At 38.2% G+C, this 21,155-nt stretch overlaps 1 protein-coding gene across 1 annotated transcript in view; it reads right to left on the bottom strand.

Moving 5' to 3' along the window:
• The window catches only part of LOC110319685 (interleukin-36 beta-like), an 8,072-nt gene extending 1,770 nt beyond the window's left edge, over positions 1-6,302 (bottom strand). Inside the window, exons 1-5 of the mRNA XM_021195200.1 lie at positions 6,228-6,302; positions 5,510-5,591; positions 4,851-4,981; positions 3,459-3,540; positions 2,800-2,930 (exon numbers count right to left, since the gene is read on the bottom strand). Coding sequence (XP_021050859.1) covers positions 2,800-2,930; positions 3,459-3,540; positions 4,851-4,981; positions 5,510-5,591; positions 6,228-6,302 — 501 coding nt within the window. The remainder of the gene's footprint in view (positions 1-2,799; positions 2,931-3,458; positions 3,541-4,850; positions 4,982-5,509; positions 5,592-6,227) is intronic.
• Positions 6,303-21,155: the final 14,853 nt, after the last annotated feature.

Genomic DNA, 21,155 nt, shown 5'->3' with positions numbered 1-21,155 from the left:
GCTATCAAGCTAAGAATGACTAGAAACACAAAGAAAATTGGGAAGATATCAGGCTTCAAGCACAGACATTCACCTCTCACCCTGATATCCCTCCAAATCAGGAATGGTGAGAATCTTTCTCCATCCAAGTTTCCCACGTTAGCCATGTAACAGGGATTCTTCAGTGCTTTCCTGAGACTTTTTTTTTCTTGATACCAGAACCTCAGTTGTCACCTGGGTTCATCATTTCCCAAAAACAAACTAAAATATCTTATTATCTTTGCACCTGAAAATAATAATAGTCATGCACTTATGTGGCACATGAGATATATGTGGAAGTATGCTATAGAGTTCTAAAATTGCTCCTTAAGACTAGACGAACCTAAAAATACTTTGTTTGTCACATTTAGTGTCATCTGGTTACCTACATCAAATACTTAAATGATAGCTTAGGTACATTTGAGGTTTTGAGGCAGAATGGTAGAATCCTTGGCTTCTGGTGGCATCATGGAACGAACATGGAACCCAGCCAGTGCTGGCCCACTGGTTTTATATATGGAAGAAATATACCACTGTGTTATTTAAGTTCTTATTGCGTGAGTTTCCTTCCATTCTTGGTTGAATTTAAATATTTAATAATTTAGGATGAGATTCCCAAGACTTTGTCTATTCTGTATCTATTTCTTAATGGAGGACAGGAAAAAAAATCCATTTAACACCTACTTAATACCCACTCATGTAAGACAAAGTATATGTGGCCACTGGAGATTTGGCTTAGGGCAAGTCAGCCATCATCAATTCATATAGAAGGAGAAAAATGGAAAGAGATGTAAAAAGAAAAAATTACCAAAAACTGTGTTTGTGGGGAAAGAGACCAAGCCTAGAAAAACAGGAGTAAGGCCAGATTTAGAATACTTCTCTGTAGAAGTGGATTTCAAGTCCAGATAGTAAGACTAAGAGAGAGAACACTCATGTGAAAAGATGGAAACTGGATAGTGGAGGGGTTGGAGAGAGATCACAACATGAAAAGGAAGTACCTTGCATACTAAAGAGCTTCTATGTCCAAGGATCTGAAAGCAGAATGGTGCTCTTAGGCCTCCTCCTCTCTTCCTGTGCTTTCTCCCATGAACAGACACGCAGACATGACCATATTCAATCTTACTCATTAAGAGGGTTGTTCATGGTTCTGCTATGTATGGAATAGATGGAACTACACAAATGAAATGGGAAGGAGGGCAGTGAGGGAGTGATGATGGTGGCCCAGGTTGTGGGAGGTTGTGTTTCACAAGTGAGGCATACTGTCCACAGAATCATCAGTCTATACCAGTGGGTTGAATCATCCATGAATCATCAAGGGTGCTCCTGTTCCTGTGATGTGAGTGAGCAAAGTGAGTAGTAATGACATTAATGGGTCTTCTCAGCAACTTTCAGAAGACAGACCCACAGTTTATTTTGAGGGCACACAAAACTAATGATGTTGGAAAGGACAGGAGGTCTCTGTTGGGAACATAAGTGGCAGAGTGATGACCATAGAAGTCACATACTAAACCAAGAGATAACTTGCATTCCCTCATACTCCTAGAACTCTGGCCCCTGCCTAAGGTACCACCTCCCACAGCCCCTACAAGAGAAGCATGGTCAGTAGTCACATATGCAATGGCACAAGCTTCTGACCTCCAGGCTAAACTCCTCCCCAGTTACCTAGCAACAGTGAAGACCATAAAAAAGGGTGTTTAGCCCCACCATGCTCTCTTGCTCTTACTCTCACTTCTTTGTCCTCTCTCACACTTCTCTCTGCTCTTCCCTTTCTCTTTGTCTTTCTTCTCTCTGCTTTCTCTTCTCTTCTCCCCCCTTCTCTCTCTCTTTCTTCTCTCTTTCTTCCTGCATTTCTATAATAAAGCTCTTACACAATAGAGTCTCTGCTCTGCTCCATCAAGGCCTGCTGTGCACTCTGCTCATTGTTGAGAACTTCTTCCCTTATCCCCTCTGTCCCACAACCCTGGAGTTATAGCAAGGTAGCTCCAGGGGGGTCCCCTTCGGGGCTGTCCCTTCTCCAACCCCCTACCCCACCACTGCATAGGTCAGAGGCAATGCCCACCCGGGACCGAGTGGAAAGCACCTGGTGATCTCCCCACGCCTGACTGACCAGAGAATAGAGAAACTCTGGTGGGGTGTTGGGCATCTTTTTCCTCACAACTTCCCCTGCCCCCCGGGTCCCCTTTATTTTATTTTGTTCCCAAAAGATAATCTGTCCTACTACAAAAATCTGAATAAAACAAGTGGTGGTCGGGATAGAATGTGGGAATCAAGAGGTAATTTTACTACTAAGACTGGGGATATGACCTAAGAGGTCTGTATGGGGTAGACAAGGTAAAGTGGGGAGTTAAATAAAATATGGAAGTTTTAAAGAAATGACACATGGCTGTGTAGATTGCCTTTTGCTGGGAAAAAGGGATGTTTCACAATCATTAGAAGAGGAGATGCCAAGAGAGAAGAGTGTTACACAGTGGAAGAATGAGAGAGTATGAATCTATAAACATGAGTAGATGCTAATTGAAACACCATTCTAAGGAACACCATTGTAAAAAGTAACAGCGATTGTGGGAACACAAACCTTTCCTATTTGTAAAGGCATTTGTGAGGGGAATCCCTGGCTCCCTGCACTCTCATTTCTATGGATAGGCTTTCCTATACATAGAAGGGGAACCACCATTTTCTTTTTGCCTTTCCTCTGAACATAAGATTGGTGACCAGGGAAGGAGCAGCACAAGGTTTGTGCAGGCTCATGTCCACTCAGAAGTGGAAGTGACAGCTATTCACCTGCACCATCACATGCCACCTACCAGGCTTGACATTGTTGCTAGCAGGAACCGCTGTTAAAGAATTTCCAGTCAGGACCCACACCATCTGTTGCGAGTCATGAACCCTGTATGTGCTGGGAGAATGCGCAACTGCCAGATGATAGAAAAAAATAAGACACATTAGCCCTAAGGTTTAGGGTCTAATTCTAATAATAATAATAAATTCTGAATTTCTGTATAGGTATTGCTTTGAGAAGACATGGACATAAAAACAAAGGAAAAGTAATTAGGGCAGCCTGACTTATGGACGAAGGCACAGAAAAGAACTGAATGCATTCCTAGTTGCAAGACATGTTCAACACTTGCCAGTTCTTATGGAGTTATTTTTCCCTTATTTATAAAGTCTCTACATGGCAATAATAACCAAAACTATTAACCAAGCTTAAGTATGTTGTTTAATTTTTTTCTTTACCATCTTAGTCAAAATGAGGAAACAATTCTAAATACAAGTAATAAGGAAAGAGCTAAGTGACTTCATATTTCAGTATTTACACTTCTGAGTATTTTAACCAGAGCAAGTAGATTGTGGCTAAGAAAGTGAAGCAGGCCCCTTCAACCTTATTGTCCTCGGTGAGATTAGAAGTAGATGGTCCAAACTGATTTGTGATTTACACTTACTCCCTTTGTTGATATTGTCAAAGTCAGAGCTCTCTGGAGGAATCACATGAACATGAGATTGTGGAGGGAAAGCCATCACTGCCTGTATGAGAAAGAAAGAGGAAAGAAAAACCTTTTTCTCATTGACTCTCCTAGAATCTTATGGAATTCTTAGTGAGAGGTTCTCTAAGTCCTTACCCCATATTCACATTGAAATGTTTTAATGACTTGTTTGTTGTATTTATGTGCATGAGTATTTTGCTTGCCTGNCAGGCTAAACTCCTCCCCAGTTACCTAGCAACAGTGAAGACCATAAAAAAGGGTGTTTAGCCCCACCATGCTCTCTTGCTCTTACTCTCACTTCTTTGTCCTCTCTCACACTTCTCTCTGCTCTTCCCTTTCTCTTTGTCTTTCTTCTCTCTGCTTTCTCTTCTCTTCTCCCCCCTTCTCTCTCTCTTTCTTCTCTCTTTCTTCCTGCATTTCTATAATAAAGCTCTTACACAATAGAGTCTCTGCTCTGCTCCATCAAGGCCTGCTGTGCACTCTGCTCATTGTTGAGAACTTCTTCCCTTATCCCCTCTGTCCCACAACCCTGGAGTTATAGCAAGGTAGCTCCAGGGGGGTCCCCTTCGGGGCTGTCCCTTCTCCAACCCCCTACCCCACCACTGCATAGGTCAGAGGCAATGCCCACCCGGGACCGAGTGGAAAGCACCTGGTGATCTCCCCACGCCTGACTGACCAGAGAATAGAGAAACTCTGGTGGGGTGTTGGGCATCTTTTTCCTCACAACTTCCCCTGCCCCCCGGGTCCCCTTTATTTTATTTTGTTCCCAAAAGATAATCTGTCCTACTACAAAAATCTGAATAAAACAAGTGGTGGTCGGGATAGAATGTGGGAATCAAGAGGTAATTTTACTACTAAGACTGGGGATATGACCTAAGAGGTCTGTATGGGGTAGACAAGGTAAAGTGGGGAGTTAAATAAAATATGGAAGTTTTAAAGAAATGACACATGGCTGTGTAGATTGCCTTTTGCTGGGAAAAAGGGATGTTTCACAATCATTAGAAGAGGAGATGCCAAGAGAGAAGAGTGTTACACAGTGGAAGAATGAGAGAGTATGAATCTATAAACATGAGTAGATGCTAATTGAAACACCATTCTAAGGAACACCATTGTAAAAAGTAACAGCGATTGTGGGAACACAAACCTTTCCTATTTGTAAAGGCATTTGTGAGGGGAATCCCTGGCTCCCTGCACTCTCATTTCTATGGATAGGCTTTCCTATACATAGAAGGGGAACCACCATTTTCTTTTTGCCTTTCCTCTGAACATAAGATTGGTGACCAGGGAAGGAGCAGCACAAGGTTTGTGCAGGCTCATGTCCACTCAGAAGTGGAAGTGACAGCTATTCACCTGCACCATCACATGCCACCTACCAGGCTTGACATTGTTGCTAGCAGGAACCGCTGTTAAAGAATTTCCAGTCAGGACCCACACCATCTGTTGCGAGTCATGAACCCTGTATGTGCTGGGAGAATGCGCAACTGCCAGATGATAGAAAAAAATAAGACACATTAGCCCTAAGGTTTAGGGTCTAATTCTAATAATAATAATAAATTCTGAATTTCTGTATAGGTATTGCTTTGAGAAGACATGGACATAAAAACAAAGGAAAAGTAATTAGGGCAGCCTGACTTATGGACGAAGGCACAGAAAAGAACTGAATGCATTCCTAGTTGCAAGACATGTTCAACACTTGCCAGTTCTTATGGAGTTATTTTTCCCTTATTTATAAAGTCTCTACATGGCAATAATAACCAAAACTATTAACCAAGCTTAAGTATGTTGTTTAATTTTTTTCTTTACCATCTTAGTCAAAATGAGGAAACAATTCTAAATACAAGTAATAAGGAAAGAGCTAAGTGACTTCATATTTCAGTATTTACACTTCTGAGTATTTTAACCAGAGCAAGTAGATTGTGGCTAAGAAAGTGAAGCAGGCCCCTTCAACCTTATTGTCCTCGGTGAGATTAGAAGTAGATGGTCCAAACTGATTTGTGATTTACACTTACTCCCTTTGTTGATATTGTCAAAGTCAGAGCTCTCTGGAGGAATCACATGAACATGAGATTGTGGAGGGAAAGCCATCACTGCCTGTATGAGAAAGAAAGAGGAAAGAAAAACCTTTTTCTCATTGACTCTCCTAGAATCTTATGGAATTCTTAGTGAGAGGTTCTCTAAGTCCTTACCCCATATTCACATTGAAATGTTTTAATGACTTGTTTGTTGTATTTATGTGCATGAGTATTTTGCTTGCCTGTATGTTCATGCAACATGTGAGTGCCAGGTGCCTGTGAAGGTCAAAAGAGGTAATCTGGTCCTCTGGAACTAGAGTCTCGGGCAGTTGTAAGTTGTCTAGTGTGGGTGCTAGGGTTGGAACCCTGACCTTCCACAGGAAAAGCAAGTGCTCTTAAACACTGAGCTGTCTTCCTAGCATGCGAATTACTATTTGAAGTGTACTTAGAATATATTTCAAGGACAGCAATCCCTAAGTAGAAGTTCCCATCCTTTTATTGACTGGTCTCTAGGCTATGATGACTTTGAATTGCCAACCTCCATTACATCTGGATGGTGAAGAAGTTCAATTATCACAGGTACTTCTGCATTGAATCACCAGACTAAGGTGAAAGGAGATGTACTTGTNCATCTCTGTTCTGGCTCTCCCCACAGCTAGTGAATGACANTTTTTCCTGCTTTTAAACTGAGAATCCTGTGCATCCAGCAGCCAACCTGCCCCTCTGACTCCTGTATTCCTTTACTCTTTCTCCTGAGAGATACCACAAGGATTCCACATGTCACATCCATAACCCCATCAGAAGTTTGTCTCTCTAGAGACATTTGAGTAAAAGGTTCTGGTTACTAGCACCAGGTATAAAAAAACATACTGTCTCTTACAATGACAACCAATTGTTCACCTCCCTGTATCCAGGACCATCAGTGACTCACTTGAGAATTATCTTTAGGCAGGGAATAAAAAAATTACAAGCTGCACTCTAATCATAAGCAACTCTTAATTTCTCCATTCTCCAGTACCTTGTATCTTAGGTGAAGGTCACAGGAACACCCAGGGCTGGAAAGAAAGCAGAGAACATTTTCCCTCACAAGGCTGTGAACAGCAGAAATTACCTTGGTCCAAAGAGGTCTTGTCTCTGGGATCAAAGTTATGACTGCAGCTCTATATGCAGGCAATGAGGCCAGTCTGGGACTCCACACCTTTTAATCATTAGCAAGGCAGTATCACTGTCTTCTGACCCTGGGTGTGCCACCTTAGCAAGAAACCTGGGCTGGCAAGAAGGACCTGGGNGGNTGTGGAGGGGAGATAGGGAGGCAATATAGGTGTGGCTTGTCTAGGCTCCTGGGGCAATGAAAGCAGCAATCACAGCAGCAAACACACAGGCTAGAAGGTGAGTCACGGTGGAGAACTTGGGTTCTGGACTGCCTTGAGTTAGAGGTGTGGCTGTCTTGACTCAGTGAACAGCTTAACACCAAAGCCCTGTTTACATTGATCTGTGTCAAAGCCCAGTTCTGATCTCAGACATTTTACATATTTAGTATGCCCAACTCCTGACAGCTTCTTGTGTTTCTGATAAAGCTGTAAGAACTCCAATTTCCCGAGTAATCTTTAAATCCCCACACTAGTCCTTTACAGGCCATCTATCTTTCTCACATCAGAAAACAAGCCCCAAGTGATGACAAAANNGTCAGGCAGACAGGGATACTGTGNAGCCAAGTGTGTTCGCTCTTGGGTGCTGTGGAATGCGTTCACCTTGGGCCTTGATCTTCTGCATACTGTATTAACAGAAACACAGANGAGGCCTTGGAATGCACTCTGTGTGCATGAACCAGACAAAGGGGCTATGAAAGACTTTCAGGTTTGTGAGTTCCGAACTCTGCAGGTCAAGTCAGACACAGCCTGGACATTGATACTAGAAGGAAGTCTTCCCCCTTCAATAATGTGGATCCGTGCTAAACGCTGAAAGACATCCACTTGTTCTGTTCCAAACTTTGCTCTCAGGGAACTCTCAAATGTGGGTCATGGTTATATTCTCTGACACCCACCATCATGTCTTCTCTTTAGAATCGTGTCATATTCCCTAACTACTATCCATGTCTGTCCCTAGCTATACCCACTTAGCCAAGGAACCTGGGCTGGCACTGAGGACCTCTGAGGATTTGAAAGGAAGGCAGGGAAGCAATCCAGGTGTGACTGTTCTGGGCTCTTGGAGAAACTGAAGCAGCACAAACACCAGGAAATGTCTCTCCTTGGATTTAAATGTCTACCAACCTATGACGAGGATGAGATGAACTATGGTTGTATAACTTCCCTGCTCAAAACTCTCAAAAGTTGTCACTTCATGGTAGGACATGCAGAGCTTTCACTGTGGTCATCGCACCCCACAGGCCCACTCCTGCTTTCTGTCCATCCTGCTTCTAATCTTACCCTAAGATTTCCCCTGGCTTTGGTTCACACTAGACTACTGCTAATTATCCCAGATTATTCCTGTTTGGACAAGTGAATGTTTGCATTTAATATTAGTGAGATGTATAAAAATAAAATATAATTTACACTGTTGAATAATAATGTAATTATATTATTTTATGTGTTAATATTTATCAATGTAGTATAGTTACATAATATTCAAAGATTAATTATTTAAAATGCATATAGTTACGTTATATAATATTTTACATATCTATTATATAATATGAATTATATGCCTTATATATCATATATACTATATATATAAATATATGTATGATATAAAATATTATATGTGAAATATAGTGACATATATAATTTATATTATGCTAAATATATATATGTAAGTGTATGTATAAAGTACATTGTGTTATATATTATTAATAAATATATGGTTTTATAAAATAATTTATATAATTATATGTTATATATTGGAATTGTTTCATAATATAACTAAAATATATTTATCATATATAATGGATATGTTCTATATATTTTTATACATAATATCATATTTAATGTAATATGCATTATTCATATATTATATCTTATATTAATTATGTATAAAATATAATAAAATACCTTATATAGTATGTATGTAACATATACTATAACACATAGTATATGCACAATATATATTATTAAAATTATATATTATGCATGATGTGTGATTATATATATAAATTGTATACATAAATTTTATATATCATTGTATGTATATATTATATATTTAGTTTAGGTATATATTTAAATATTTATATATGCTGTATATATACATTTGTATTATGTATAATTACATATCGTTATATGTGTAAATAATATATGAAAATTATATACAATAACGTATATTTGTAATATATGACTATATATATTCCATAAATGTATATTTAGTGTGATATAATATATATTCATTTATTCATATATATTATATACATAGATGTTATATATGGATGAGCTGTTTATGGATACAAAATTATACAATATGGATATTATATTTTGTAAAGTAACATGATCTATCATTACATGATATATTATTTTATCATATTATACGGAACATATCATAGATACTATATTATATCATTATTTAATATATGTTATATAGCATTTGTTTTAGACAAAAAATATTGTATAGTTTTATAATTAATTTATCTATTTTTTATATTAGTTATAAGAATTAATTATTGAGCCTTTATTGATTGTCGATTATTAATGTTTATTAATTAATATATAATGCTCAATTATACATATTGATTATATGTGATAAATTATTTACAGCAAATATTATAAGATGTATTACATATGATATGTTATATAATATATATTACATATAACATGGTGCATATTATATTAATGTATTATATGTCTTTATGGAATATTATGCTCCCAAACTTCCTCTTTTGTACCAGACCTTACTAATAAAGTCAAAGGACATGTAGCACTCTTAGGAATGCCCCCATGAGCTAGACTGAGTTTTTGTGGTTATGGGTGCTCAATACCTGAATGAGCTGTTTATATCTTTTCCAGAAAAGAAATGGAAAAATTTGAAGCAAGACTGAACATAAACCAATCATGTATCTGTTGGGATGAGTGCTAAGTGCAGCCTATCCTGACAGTGTCCCCACCTGTTCAGTGTGAGACTGGCAGCTCCGCATGCCTTCCAATCTAGTTGGCAGAGCCAGCCCAGCCCAGGATGAATAAAGTCAGACTCACACATTTCCTGAGCCAGTAGCTTTTGTCCTTAACTTATAGATCATTTCAATTTACTATTAGTTTCTTCCCAGCAATGGACAAACCTTATAATCTCCAGGAGGGTTCTCAGGGTCTGGAGACTGTGGAAATATTTTTTACAAGGGAAATAAGTGCCTAGACTTGCTCCATAGGGTCTCACCTGGATTTGGAGTGGGGAGCTTGTGTGGGCCTTGCCCTCAGTGACTCAATCAGGAAAAAAAAAAAAAAAACAGCCTGTGGGTGGTAGAGACACAGGAGCATCACACACCCTGTGGATTGCTCACACATCATTTCCAAATTTAGCTGGTAGAACTGGCTGTTCCCCTTACCATCTCTTCCCTTATCCCCTACTTGGCCAGGATGGTGCTGGCTGAAGTGCTGTGACACCACCTACCAGGTATCCTGTCTCATGGTCACCCAGTCTCAAGTCTGTTCTCCAAAATTGTTCCGTCACCCTCATCCCCATTTCCCCACAGGATGATTTTATGGTGTAGCTCAATAGAGGAGGGGGTCACACCTTATATTCTATGTGTGACCCAGCAACATCTCTTCTGTGCTTTCAATCATGAAAGCTAACCCAAAGAGGTGTCTCCCTACCCACAAGGTAGCATGCCCCAGTGCTGTGTATAGCCATCTTTATCTGAATTAGCTTGTGTTTTGTTGTTTCTGAAATCCCATAAATATTCCCTTGGTTCTTTGAGCAGATAGATTTCTGCCAGTGTTGTGCCTTGGTTCCTAGATCAGCCCCTTATCATTCTCCACTCTGTTTAAATATGTACTCTATGAAGTTTTTGTATGTTGAGGAATGGAGGCTAGTAGCCATGGAATTGAACTTTCACAGCACCAGGTCTAAATCCTACTAATTTTATGTCCTAGGTGAGTCTTTTCAACTACATGAGAATAAAACTAGCTCTTGCCTTCTATGACCGACTGTGAGACTTTTAACACCATGTCTGCTTGGTGAATGTGTACCAAACTTAACACTTCTTGTCAGAGATTTGAACCCTAATAGTAAATCCATTTAACAGGGTGAGTTGGGTAGAGAAACAGCCCACAGACATGCACGGTTGTGTTTGGTAATGAAACCTGCCTCAGATTGAGGTCAAAGTAACCTCGGCATCTGCTATATTCTCTTTCCTATTGGGATAAATGCAGGAGAGGTCAGTAAACAGCAGGAAATTTTTACCATAATTGGTATTATGTGCTGACCCAGCACCTCATAAACTCTGCCTCATTCAGTCCTTACATCTCAGTGAGTAGGGAATTACCATCCTTTGCACAAAGAAACACAAGTTAGGCAGGATGGCATGTTGTATCAGAGATAGCAAAGAAATCTCCCAAGTCTGTGATGGAAATGGTGAAGACTCTACTGGTGCTGATGCTAGTGATGGTGAAGTTGCTGCTTTGGGCAATAATGGTATAGTTGGCGTTCAAGTTCCTGCTCTGTGCCAGGAACTAAGCACATGTATTATCTCACTCAATAATGTTATTTTCACTTTATATATGAAAATCCTAAAATACATAAATGTCTTAGAGTTTCTATGGCTGTGAAGAGACTCCATGGTGACAATGGCCTATAACACTGAACCATAATCCAGTCCTGATTAAATGCTCAAGTGACACCCTTCACAATACTCACAAATAATATAAAATACCTTGCTGTGACTCTAACTAAGGAAATGAAAGATCTGTATGATAGGAACTTCAAGTCTCTCAAGAAAGAAATGGAAGAAGACCTCAGATGATGGAAAGATCTTCTATGCTCATGGATTAAAAGGATTAATATAGTAAAAATGGCCATCTTGCCGAAAGAAATCTACAGATTCAGTGCAAGCCCTATCAAAAGTCCAATTCATTTTTTCATAGTGTTAGAAAGAACAATTCTGAAATTCATTTGGAATAACAAAAAACCCAGGATAGTGAAAACTATTCTCAACAATAAAAGAACTTCTGGGGGAATCACGATCCCTGACCTCAAGCTGTATCACAGAGCAATAATGATAAAAAAAAACTGCATAGTACTGATAAAGTGACAGGCAGGTAGCTCAATGGAATAAAATTGAAGACCCAGAAATGAACCCACACACCTATGATCACTTGATCTTTGACAAAGAAGCTAAAACCATTCAGGGGGAAAAAGACATCATTTTGAACAAATGGAGCTGTTTCAACTGGTGGTCAGCATGTAGAAGAATGCAAATTTATTCATTCTTATCTCCTTGTACAAAGTTCAAGTCTAAGGGGATCAAGAACTTCCACATAAAACCAGATACACTGAAACTAGTAGACAAGAAAGTGAGGAAGAACCTCAAGCACATGGGTACAGGGGAAATTTTCCTGAATATAACACTAGTAGCTTATGCTCTAAGATTAAGAATTGACAAATGGGACCTCCTAAATTTTGCAAAGCTTCTGTAAGGCAAAGAACAGTGTCCATAGGACAAAACAGCAACCAACAAATTGGGAAAAGATCTTTACCAATCCTACATGAAATAGAGGGCTAATATCCAATATATACACAGAACTCAAGAAGTTTGACTCCAGAGAATCTAATAACTAATAAAAAATGGAATGCAAAGACAAACAAAGACATATCAACTGAGGAATAGTGAATGACTAAGAAGCACTTAAATGTTGCTGGAAATATTAAAAAGTTTGCACCATCCTGCACTATGCTCAACTATTCTTCTCCGGAGGTCTTGCTGCCTCTGCCTCTACGCTAAGTGCAGCAGTGACCAATTGAGGTTGTCTCTTCATGAATTCTGCTCATATTCCCAGCCATCCACCCCCTGTAGTAGGGGTCTCAAATCCCAGTAACCCAGTAAAATCAAAACTCTAGAGGTAATTTTTAAAGAAATATTCGATATCTTTATTAATCAGGAAAATGCAAATCAAAACAACCCTGAGAATCCACCTCACATCAGTTAGAATGGCTAAGATAAAAAACTCAGGTGATATCAGATGCTGGCTAGGATGTGAAGAAAGAGGAACGCTCCTCCATTGTTAGTTGGATTGCAAGCTGGTGCAATCACTCTGGAAGTCAGTCCTGCCATTCCGCAGAAAATTGGACATAGAATTACCTGAGGACACAGCTATACCACTCCTGGGCATATACCCAAAATATGTCCCAACATATAACAAGGACACATGCTTCACTATGTTCATAGCAGCCTTATTTATAATAGCTAGAAGCTGGAAAGAACCCAGATGTCCTTCAACATAGAGTGGAGAGTTGAAGTTCTTGCCATACAAATCTTCAACTTGCTTGGTTAATGTCACACCAAGGTATTTTATATTATTTGTGACATTATGAAGGGTATTATTTGCATAATTTCTTTCTCAACCCTTTTATCCTTTGAGTATAGGGAGGTTACTGATTTGTTTGAGTTAATTTTACATCCAGCCACTTTGCTGAAGTTGTTTAACAGCTGTTGAAGGTCTCTGGTAGAATTTTTTTGGGTTGCTTATGTGTACTATCATATCATCTGCAAATAGTGATATCTTCACTTCTTCCCTTCCAATTTGTATTCCTTTGATCTCTTTTTGTTGAATTGCTCTCACTAGAATCACGGTACTATAATGAAAATAAGTGGGTAGAGAGCAGACAGCCTTGTCTAGTCCCTGATTTTAATGCGATTGCTTTGAGTTTCTCCCCATTTAGTTTGATGTTGGCTATTGGTTTGCTGTAGATTGCTTTTATTATATTTAAGTATGCACCTTGAACTCCTGATCTCTCCAATACTTTTAACATGAATGGATACTGTATTTTGTCAAAGGCTTTTTTAGCATCTAATGAGATGATCATGGGTATTTCTATCTTTGAGTTTGTTTATGTAGTGGATTACATTGATGGATATCTGTATATTAAACCATCCCTGCATTCCTGGGATGAAGCCTACTTGATAATTGTGGGTAATCCTTTTGATGTGTTCTTGGATTTGGTATACAAGAATTTTATTGAGTATTTTTGCATTGATATTCATAAGGGAAATTGGTCTGCAGTTCTCTTTCTTTGTTTGGTCTTTTGGTGGTTTACGTATCAGTATAACTGTGGCTTCATAAAACGAATTGGGTAGTGTTCCTTCTGTTTCTACTTTGTGGAATAGTTTGAAGAGTATTGGTATTATATCTTCTTTGAAGCTCTGATAGAATTGTGCACTAAAACCATCTGGCCCTGGGCTTTTTTTTGGTTGGGAGACTTCTAATGAGTTTTTCTATTTCCTGGAAGTTATGGGACTGTTTAGATGGTTTATCTGACCCTGATTTAACTTTAGTAACTAGTACCTGTCTGGAAAATCATCCATTTCTTCTAGGTTTTCCAGTTTTGTTGAGTATAGACTTTTATATTAAGATTTGATTATTTTTTATTGTAAGATTTGATTTTTTTTTTTAATTTCCTCAGTTTCTGGTATTATATCTCCCCTTTCAATCCTGATTTTGTTAATTTGGATACTGTCTCTGTGCCCTCTGGTTAGTCTGGCTAAGGGCTTATCTTGTTGATTTTCTCAAAGAACCAGCTCCTAGTTTTGTTGATTCTTTGTATAGTTCTTTTTGTTTCTTCTTGGTTGACTTCACCCAGATTTTGATTATTTCCTGCTGTCTACTCCTCTTGGTGTATTTGCTTCTTTTTGTTCTAGAGCTTTCAGGAAGAGCTGTTACACTGCTAGTGTATGATCTCTCCTATGTCTTTATGGAGGCACTCAGAGCTATGAGTCTTCCTCTTAGCACTGCTTTCATTGTCTCTCATAAGTTTAGATATGTTATGCTTTCATTTTTATTGAATTCTAATATGTCTTTAATTTATTATTTATTTCTTCCCTGGCCAAGTTGTCATTGAGTAGAAGTAGATAGTTGTTCAGCTTCCATGTGTATGTGGGCTTTCTTGTTTCTTTGTTTGTTTGTTTGTTTTTTGCTATTGAAAACCAACCTTATTCCATGGTGGTCTAATAGAATACATGGGATTAATTCAATGTTCTTATATATGTTTAGATTTGTTTTGTGCCCAAATATTTGTTTGATTTTTGAGAAGGTACCATGAGGTACTCAGAAAAATGTCTATTCATTTGTTTTAGGGTGAATGTTCTATAGATTTCTGTTACATCCATTTGGTTCATAACTTCTTTTTATTTCACTGTGTCTCTGTTCAGTTTCTGTTTCCAGGATCTGTCCATTTGTGAGAGTGAGGTGTTGCAGTCTCCTACTATTATTGTGTGAGTTTCAATATGTGGTTTGAGCTTTAGTAATGTTTCTTTTACAAATGTGGATGTTCTTGCACTTGGGGCATAGATGTTCAGAATTCAGAGTTCATCTTGGTGGATTGTTTCTTTGATGAGTATGTAACATTCTTCCTCATCTTTTTTGATAACTTTTGGTTGAAAGTCTATTTTGTTAAATATTAGAATGGCTACTCCAGCTTGTTTATTGGGACTATGTGCTTGGAAAAACATTTCCCACCCTTTTACTTTGAGGTAATGTCTGTCTTTGACTCTAAGGTGTGTTTCTTGCATGCAGCAAAATGCTGGATCCTTGTATCCAGTCTCTTAGCCTATGTCTTTTTATCAAGGAACTGAGCCCATTGATATTGAGAGATATTAGGGACCAATGATTGTTGGTTCCTGTTATATTTGTTTTTAAAGGTGGTATTATGTTTGTGCGTTTCTCTTCTTTTGGGTATGTTGCTTTTTGTTGGGTGTAGTTTCCCTCCTTGTGTTGGACTTTTCCTTCTATTATCCTCTGTAGGGCTGGATTAGTAGAAATATATTGTTTAAATTTGGTTTTGTCTTGGAATACATAGGTTTCTCCATCTATGGTAATTGCAAGTTTTGCTGAGTATAGTAGCCTGGGCTGACATTTGTGTTCTCTTAGGGTTTGTATGACATATGCCCAGGATCTTCCAGCTTTTAGAATCTCTGTTGAGAAGTCTGGTGTAATTCTGATCATGCCTTTATATATTACTTGACCTTTCCCCCCTTACAGCTTTAAATATTCTTTCTCTGTTCTGTGCATTTTGTGTTTTAATGATTATGTGGCAAGAGAAATTTCTTATCTGGTCTCACCTGTTTGGTGTTCTATAGGCTTCTTGTATGTTTACAGGCATCTCTTTCTTTAGGTTAGAGAAGTTTTCTTCTATAATTTTGTTGATGTTTTTTCAAAATACAGTGCTTCTAGTCCTGGGGCTGAAAAGCCCATGTGAAAAATCTAGAGTATTGCTTGTTTTTGTTAAAATTTTATTTAGGAAATAATTCTGTCCTTATTAACATATTGTCTATGACTGCTTTAGGGATGCCATGTGGAGAGAGAGAGAGAGAGAGAGAGAGAGAGAGAGAGAGAGAGAGAAATAGACCATCTGCTCAGCAAAATTTAAAATACTATCTGAGCCTTTCTGTAGTTTGCTAACTCTCTAAAGTAGCCTAATCTTGTCTAACAAAACCAAACCAAACACAAACAATACAAAATAATGCATTTACATCCTTTTTTTTTCTTAAGATATCAGGTTTCCAAAGATCATAGAACACTCAACTCCTAATATCCAAATCAGATTCTGTGGCTCGTACTTGCAATCCCAGCACTTGGAAGGCTGAGGCAAAAGTCAACCATGAATTAAAGGATAGCTTTGGCAATATAGTGAGTTCCAGGCCAGCCTGGCCTAGAAAGTATGGTCTTGTCTCATACAAACAAACAGTTTCATTAATGTCTCAGCATTAATCTAGGTCAATAGAGTGAAAGAAGTGGAGCTAGAATTGTTGTCCTGACACACAATGAAATATATAAACGTAAATAAATGATTTATTGACAAGAATTGTCATAACACATAATGAAAAATCTGAAATTAAATGATTTATTGAGTTTCCAAGTTTGCAAAGGTGTTTCTGTATGTTTCTTTTCTCATTGCTGTGACCAAATACATAACAACTTATTTAAGGAGGAAAGGTTTTCTGTTGGCTCATGATCTGAGTATCCAATCCAAAATGGCAGAGACAGCAGAGTAGGATCACCTCTCACTGTGGTTCCTCACCTTCTTACATTGCAGAGGAAGAAAACTGGTACTCAGCTGGATTTCTATGGTTTCCATCTCAGGACATTGAGTGATACTGCCCATATTTAGAGTGAGGATTTCCTCAGTTTAACCTCCCTGGAACAGTCTAGCAAATGCTTCCAAAAGCATAACTCCTGAGTGATTGTAAATCCAGGTAAGGTGACAATATATATGATCCATCTCAAGTTTACTCCTTGTTGACATGATGCTCAAACATGTTATATAAAATTCTAACACTCTACTCTTGGCCATAAAATCTTATATTAATTTTACAATGCAAAAACTCACTTTAAAATACCCCTAAATCTCAAAAGTTCCAACATGGTTCAAAGGTCTAAAGTTTCTATTGAGAGTCAAAACAATTCCCAACTGTGTGAAACCCTATTTAAAAAAAAAAAGCTCAGATATTTGTGTATGTTTACATGTACACACACACACACACACACACACACACACACACACACACACACATGTCCCCCAGCTCTCTAAGTACATTTGGTTTTGGAGAAAGGATGAGGCCCCGCACTGTTCCAGGAAAGCAGTATCCTCCTGCTTTTCTGCTTTACTTTTCTCACAAGAGTAAAGGGAGTTTGATGCCAGACTGTGTGACCCAGTGATTTTCAGACTAGACTGGGCTCCAGGATAAAACCTTTCATCAAAGAAGAAGAGACAAGCTGGGTGTAGCTATGCATGCCTTTAATCTCCTCACCCTAGAGGCAGACCCAGGTGGATCTATGTGAGTTGGTTGACAGCCTGTTCTGCATAGTGTATTCCAGGACAGCCAGGGCTCCATTAAAGACTGTCTGAAACATACCAAAAGAGAGAAGGAAAGCAAAGAAGAAAGGAAAGAAAAATTTTGATATTTTTAAACCAAAGAGTTAATGATCAACAACAATGCAAAACAATCACTTTGTAAATTTATACATTTGGTCGTATCTAAAGGGGAGGCATAAATTATCTTTTCTGAGGTGTTTAAAATGAAACAGAGAGGAAAAATAAAGAAATCAGGGTGTCTGCCTGGGAGGGCTCTCACCGCCTGAGCTGGTAAGGGAGCCATCTTTGCTCTGAGTCGCCCAGGCTCCAGTCAGCACCAGTGAGAGGGTGGACTCCAGAAGCGACACAGCAAGAAAGTAATCATTCAACAAACATAAAAGAAGACAGCTGCAAGAACAGAACCCCAACTTTAACTACAAAAATAACAGGGAGCAATCACTTTTCTTTAATTTCTCTTAACATCAATTGACTCAATTCCCCAATAAAATAAAAGACATAGACTAAGACTGGCTACACGAAAAGGACCCAACATTTTGCTACTTACAGGAAACCCACCTCAGGGAAAAAGACAGACACTACCTCAAAGTGAAAGACTGGAAAACAATTTTCCAAGTAAATGGTCTGAAGAAACAAGCTGGAGTAGCCAAGGAGGTGCACTTTATACTCATCAAAGGTAAAATCTACAAAGAGGAACTCTCAATTTTGAATATCTATGCTCCAAATACAAGAGCAGTCACATTCATAAAAGAAACTTTAAAAAGCTCAAAGCACACAATGCATCTCACCCCACTCTCATCAATGGACAGATCCTGGAAACATAAACTAAACAGAGACACATGGACACTACAGAAGTTATAAAAGAAATGGATTTCACAGATATCCACAGAATATTTTACCCTAAAACAAAAGGAGATACCTTTTTCTCAGCACCTCAGGGTATCTCCTCCAAAATTGACAATGTAATGGGTCACAAAACAGGCCTCAACAGATACAAAATATTGAAATTATCCCATGCATCCTAACAGATCACCACAGACTAAGGCTGATCTTCAATAACAGCATAAATAATAGAAAGCCAACATTCACGAGGAAACTGAACAATACTCAATGATACCTTGGTCAAAGAAATAAAGAAATTAAAGACTTCTTAGAGTTTAATGAAAATGAAGCCACAACATACCCAAACTTATGGGACCCAATGAAAGCAGTCCTAAGAGGAAAACTCATAGCTCTGAGTGCCTCCAAAAAGAAACTACAGAGAGCATACACTAGCAGCCTGACAGCACACCTAGAAACTCTAGAACTAAAGGAAGAAAATTCCACCAAGAGGAGTAGACCTCAGGAAATAATCAAACTTAGGACAGAAATCAACCAAAAAAGAAAAAAAAAGCACTATTAAAAGGATCAAACAAACCAGGAGCTGGTTCTTTGAGAAAATCAGCCAGATAGATAAACCCTTAGCAAGACTCACTAGAGGGCAAAGGGACAGTATCCTAATTAACAAAATCAAACATGAAGAGGGAGACATAACAACAGATCCTGAGGAAATCCAAAACATCTTCAGATCCTACTACAAAAGGGTATACTCAACAATACTGGAAAACCTGGATGAAATGGACAACTACCTAGAGAGATACAAGGTACCCACGTTAAATCAGGATCAGATTAATGATCTTAACTGTCCCATTTCCCCTAAAGAAATAGAAACAGTCATTAATAGTCTCCCAACCAAAAAAAATCCCAGGACCAGATGGGTTTAGTGCAGAGTTCTATCAGACCTTCAAAGAAGACCTAATTCCAACTCCTCAAACTATTCCACAAAAGAGAAACAGAAGGTACTCTACCCAATTTGTTATATGAAGCCACAATTACTCTGATACCTAAACCACACAAAGATCCAACAAAGAAAGAGAACTTCAGACCTATTTCCCTTAAGAATATTGACACAAAATTACTCAATAAAATCCTTGCAAATCCAAGAACAATCAAAACGATCATCCATCATGACCAAGTAGTCTTCATCCCAGGAATGCAGGGATGGTTTAATATACTGAAATCCATCAAGGTAATTCACTATTTAAACAAAATCAAAGAGAAAAACCATTTGATGATCTCATTAGATGCTGAGAAAGCATTTGACAAAATCCTATACCCCTTCATGATACAAGTCATGGAGGGATCAGGGATTCAAAGCCCATATCTAAACATAAAAAAAGCAATACACAGAAAACCAGTAGCCAACATCAAACTAAATGGAGAGAAACTTGAAACAATCCCAATAAAATCAGGGACTAAACAAGCTGCCCACGTTCTCCCTACCTATTAAATATAGTACTTGAAGTCCTAGCCAGCACAATTCCAAAACAAAAGGAGATCAAGGGGATACAAATTGGAAAGGAAGTAGTCAACATTTCACTATTTGCAGATGATATGATGGTATACATATTTGACCCTAAAATTCTACCACAGAACTCCTAAACCTGATAAACAGCTTCAGTACAGCATAAAATTAACTCAAACAAATCAGTGGCCTTTCTCTACACAATGGAAAAACAGGATGAGAATGAAATTAGTGAAACAACACCCTTCACAATAGTCACAAATAATATAAAATACCTTGGTGTGACTCTAACTAAGGAAGTGAAAGATCTAAATGACAAGAACTTCAAGAGTCTGAAGAAAGAAATCAAAGAAGATCTCAGAAGATAGAAAGATCTCCCATGCTCATGGATTGGCAGGATTAATATAGTAAAAATGACAATCCTGCCGAAATCAATCTATAGATTCAATGCAATCCTCATCAAAATTCCAACTCAATTCTTCACTGAGTTAGAAAAGGGAATTAGCAAATTCATCTAGAATAACAAAAAAACCTAGGATAGCAACAACTATTCTCAACAATAAAAGAACTTCAGGTAGAATCACCATGTCTTATCTCAAGCTGCACTACAGAGCAATTGTGATAAAAACTGCATGGTACTGGTACAGTGACAGACAGGTAGACCAATGGAATAGAATTAAAGACCCAGAAATGAACCCACAAACCTATGGTCACTTGATCTTTGACAAGGGAGCTAAAATCACCCAGTGGAAAAAAGACAGCATTTTCAAAAAATGGTGCTGGCTCAACTGGCAGTTTTCTTGTAGAAGAATGTGAATGGATCCATTCTTATCTCCTTGTAGAAAGCTCAAGTCTAAGTGGATCAAAGACCTGTACGTTAAACCAGTGACAGTGAAGTTTATAGAGGAGAAAATAGGGAAAAGACTCGAAGGTATGTGCACAGGGAAATAATTTCTGAACAGAACAGCAATGGCTTGTGTTGTAACTTCAAGAATTGACAAATGGGACCTCATAAAATTGCAAATCTTCTTTAAGGGAAAAGATACCATCAATAAGACAAAAAAGCCACCAATAGATTGGTAAAGGATTTTTACAATCCTTAATATGATAGGCGATTAATATCGAAGAACTCAAGAAGCTGGACTCCAGAATATCAAATAACCACATTAAAAATGGGTTACAGAGCTAAACAAAAAATTCTCAACAGAGGAATTCCTGAAGGGCTTAGAAGCACTTGAAAAAATGTTCAACATCCTTAATCATCAGGAAATGCAAATCAAAACAACCCTGAGATTCCAC

Source organism: Mus pahari, chromosome 3 (assembly GCF_900095145.1).
Source record: "Mus pahari chromosome 3, PAHARI_EIJ_v1.1, whole genome shotgun sequence".
NCBI lineage: Eukaryota > Metazoa > Chordata > Mammalia > Rodentia > Muridae > Mus > Mus pahari.
Note: the sequence above shows the minus strand (reverse complement) of the source record. Positions and strands in the feature narration are given on the sequence as shown.